The sequence below is a fragment of the Papaver somniferum genome, chromosome 8 (genome assembly GCF_003573695.1).
Source record: "Papaver somniferum cultivar HN1 chromosome 8, ASM357369v1, whole genome shotgun sequence".
Classification (NCBI taxonomy): domain Eukaryota; kingdom Viridiplantae; phylum Streptophyta; class Magnoliopsida; order Ranunculales; family Papaveraceae; genus Papaver; species Papaver somniferum.
In genome coordinates this window covers 107,649,304-107,653,051 of record NC_039365.1, presented here as the reverse complement: position 1 = coordinate 107,653,051, position 3,748 = coordinate 107,649,304, and the positions used below count along the sequence as shown (strand labels likewise).

At 36.0% G+C, this 3,748-nt stretch overlaps 1 protein-coding gene across 1 annotated transcript; it reads left to right on the top strand.

Moving 5' to 3' along the window:
* The first annotated feature begins 441 nt into the window (after positions 1-441).
* Positions 442-3,433, top strand: LOC113302509 (protein mago nashi homolog). Its single transcript, XM_026551430.1, has 3 exons — positions 442-715; positions 858-1,034; positions 3,007-3,433. Exons 1-3 carry the CDS (start codon positions 500-502, stop codon positions 3,064-3,066), a joined length of 453 nt encoding a protein of 150 aa, XP_026407215.1. The 5' UTR covers positions 442-499; the 3' UTR covers positions 3,067-3,433.
* Positions 3,434-3,748: the final 315 nt, after the last annotated feature.

The following is a 3,748-nucleotide window of genomic DNA, read 5'->3' as shown; positions in this document are numbered from 1 at the left end:
AGCTCATTAGTGAACGTGTCAAATAGCCACTCACAAGCATCAGGTAAGCCCGTTCAGACGGGCGGATCGGGTATCAAATGCTCAACTAGTTCTATAATTGGAAAACTGTTTTGGATAACGGTCAACTCTGTAACTGTCTCTTGTTTCTAGTGGGCTTTTCTCAGTCAAATTGTTGTTTGTATCGGGAGTTTTACCTGGATTTTTCATAATAATAAAATCTTACCCTTTTCTGAGAAAACAAAAAAAAAATACTCGCCTTATTTGTTATTTCAAAGTTTGGCAATGGATAAGTTGGGCTTTGAGAAGCAAATATTTCGAAGAAGGAAGAATCCAAATGGACCAAATCCCACCTAAGGTGGACAAACCCATGACAACTTCTGGCCTGCCCAAAAATTTCGGAAGGTTCGTTGATTCAAAATAAAAATAAAATCGTCCAAGACATCCTTTTTCTCCATTCCGCATCTAGAAGAGAGAGGGTTTTACAGCACGAGAGAAAAAAATGGCGACCGAAGAAAATAGTGAGTTTTATCTGCGTTACTATGTAGGTCACAAAGGAAAGTTTGGTCACGAGTTCTTAGAATTCGAGTTTAGACCTGATGGTAAACTTCGTTACGCTAATAACTCAAACTATAAGAATGATACTATGATTCGTAAAGAAGTCTTTCTTACTCCTGCCGTTCTTAAAGAATGTCGTAGAATCATCTCTGACAGCGAGGTAAGCTCTCGTAATTTCTTTACTTTTTCTTTTTTGAGGTTTTATTTTATTTTGAAGAAGAAAACAAAAATTAGGGTTTCGGATTTTAGGTTAGTTATTAGGGTTCTGATTGTGTTTTGGGGGATTTTTATTTTTTGTGTAGATTATGAAGGAAGATGATAACAACTGGCCAGAACCAGATCGTGTTGGGAGGCAAGAACTTGAGATTGTGATGGGGAATGAGCATATTTCGTTTACTACTTCCAAGATTGGGTCTCTTGTTGATGTTCAGAGTAGTGACGATCCTGAAGGGCTCCGTATCTTCTACTATCTTGTTCAGGTTAGTTAAATTTTTCTTGGAATTTTTTTGTTCTGTTTTGGAAGGTCTAATTTTGGTCATTAGGTTTACGTAGTCCGAGTTATTAAATTTATGAGTTAGTACTATAATATTAAGTTATTTTTCGTGTGTTGAGTAATATTGGTATCTAGAGTTGCAAAATCTCAGTGATGCTAGATTAGACTGTAGTTACATAGCATTCCATGGTAGATTAGGGGAACAAAGCAACCAGCTAATGCGGAATTGAAACATTGCTTGGTGGCATATTCACATTCCAATTTTTTCACTGTCTAGGTTTTTGGTTGTTTCTTCCTCATTTCAGTCTGTATAGAGTGGAAGATGAGACACGTCAGCTGTAAAATTTGTAGTTTTAGGTAAAACAATTGAGGGAATCTCGACCCCAAATGCTTTAGACCCAATTGAAGAGAACCAAAGAGTGAATAAATGATTAGGTCAGGGCTCAAGAACTCTATTACGGGTTGTTGATGTGTGTCGTAAAGCAATATTAGGTATGGTGATTATCTTTGATCTAGAAGGTAACTAGGAGCCAGAATTTTGTTATAGCTGATCCACATTTTCTGTAGGCGGACCATGTGAAGATTACTTTCACCTTTTACAATTATCATCCTAATTTTTATGTACACAAATCGCGGAGGTTATTAAATATATATCAACTATGGATGCAAACATATAATAATGTTTCTCATCAAAAGTTTCAGTACAATGCATTGTTTTCTTCACCTACTGAAAACCATCATCACCACTGAGATATGCCTCAGATGCAAAAGTTTGTAAGTTACTAGATGAAAATACAGCACTAAACCACCATATGGTCTCAATGCAGCTTATTTTCTTATTTCAAAAGGTAACTGTTATAGGAGAATTAATATGGTGAAATGCTTCCTGGCAGACTGAAGGTGACATGTTATGTAGTTCCTTGTGCTTCTAATAGGTTTCTCTTTTGGCAAAGAAGTGTCTCTTATGGTGTTGTATCAGTTGGTGACGTTTTCCTCTGTTCTTGCTGGACGCAAATTCCAAATCATTAAAATCAGTCTAAGGACTCATAGCTTTATATGTTTCCTCCTGTCCAACTCTCGATCTTCTAGAGCGACCCATTCTTTCAGGGTTTTGTGATAAAAAAAGCTAGTTACCGTTTAAAAAAGTTAGTTACCGTTTAAAAAAGCCATTAGTGTTTTCTAATTTGTGTTCGAACGTCTTAATGAATGATTTTCTTATGTGGTTCCTTGTTCGACGTGGGCATGTGGATCCAACTTACAATATGATATGTGGCATATATAAGTTTGTGAAAATCAAACAATGTTTGTAATGAATTTTTTGAAAGACGGAATTTAAAGATTTGGAAAATTGTATATCCATTGCAGATATTGTTTGATACTTAACTAACTATATGCACCTCATATCATATTGTAATCAGATCCACACGCTCACATCAAAAATTAACTCTCAAGTCTTCCATAAATGGTAAAAGTGAAAGTATTGTAGTTCTTAAGAAGTTGTTTCATGTTTTTCCCCTTGTGTTGTTTGTCTTTCGTACTGCAGGGTGTATGTAAATACTTGAACCTTTTAGTATAACATACAAATGGTAAAAGTGAAGGTGAAATTATTGTAGTTCTTAAGAAGTTGTTTCATGTTTCTCCCCTTGTGTTGTTTGTGTGTGTTGTTAGCTTAAGCTTATGCTTTTTGTTGCTAGATAGCTCGTGATATTTTCTTATGGCTAGCATCTATGTTTCAATTGCCTGCATGTTACCTGTGTATTTAGACTGCATTTTCTCAGTTTCTCGGGGATGCAAAATTGTCATTTAAGATATAAAATTGACAAGATAGGGTTGATAAACAGTTCAAGCATCAATACCTGATTGGATTTGTGTTCCGTCTCAAACATGGAGATGGTGCATTTAATTTTGATTATAATTTTGTCTCACATGTCACTTCTAATCTTTTTTGCTGTTTGCAGGACTTGAAGTGCTTTGTGTTCTCTCTCATATCACTTCATTTTAAGATTAAGCCCATATAAATCAGGATTTGTGGATCAGTGATCGTCTTCGTGCTCGACGAATCAGAGGTTTGGTTTCAAGGTGGATGCTGGATCACTTGCGCCAGTGGTTTTATTACTCGTACTCTTATGTTTATCGACGTTCTTTGGTCCATCAAATGGGTGTGTTTCTGTGATAGTGAATCTCTCTTATATGAAAGTCTGAAGGTTTACTCTGTGATACAGTATTTGGTGAACGGTGTAGAAGACATTCATTCTTTTTTGTTAGCCTGCTTTATTTTCTTTCCTCTTTCCCCTTTAACCCCATGTGAAATTTTATCTAGTCCAAACTTGAAATTTGAAATGAATTTGTGGCGAATTATTTGAAGTTCCTCCACTTTTCCCAGGATGATTATTATTGTCCGCCTCATCAAGACATCAGCTACTTTATCCAGTTTTCTACTTGTGTCTATATGGGTCAAGTTTGCAGTCACGGATATCCAAATTACCTTCATCAACGTGTGTAGGGGATGGAAAAATGATGGACATATGGAAAGACAAATGGATACCAGGCCTAGATGAGACCCTAGAATCCATCTGTGGTTCAATAATAAATACCCTAGAATCCATCTGTGGTTCAATAATAAATTCGTTAACACTTGTGGCTGAGTTAATTACGAATACGCAGAAGTGGAACTTGGAAAAAGTTAGAAATAACTTTCCT

What these genes read in the sequence shown, in the direction of transcription:
- LOC113302509 (XM_026551430.1), top strand. Translation starts at nt 500, where the DNA reads ATGGCGACCGAAGAAAATAGTGAGTTTTATCTGCGTTACTATGTAGGT. An exon ending in GAATCATCTCTGACAGCGAG is followed by an intron (nt 716 to 857) that starts GTAAGCTCTCGT and finishes TTTTTTGTGTAG; the next exon opens with ATTATGAAGGAAGATGATAA. An exon ending in TCTTCTACTATCTTGTTCAG is followed by an intron (nt 1,035 to 3,006) that starts GTTAGTTAAATT and finishes TGCTGTTTGCAG; the next exon opens with GACTTGAAGTGCTTTGTGTT.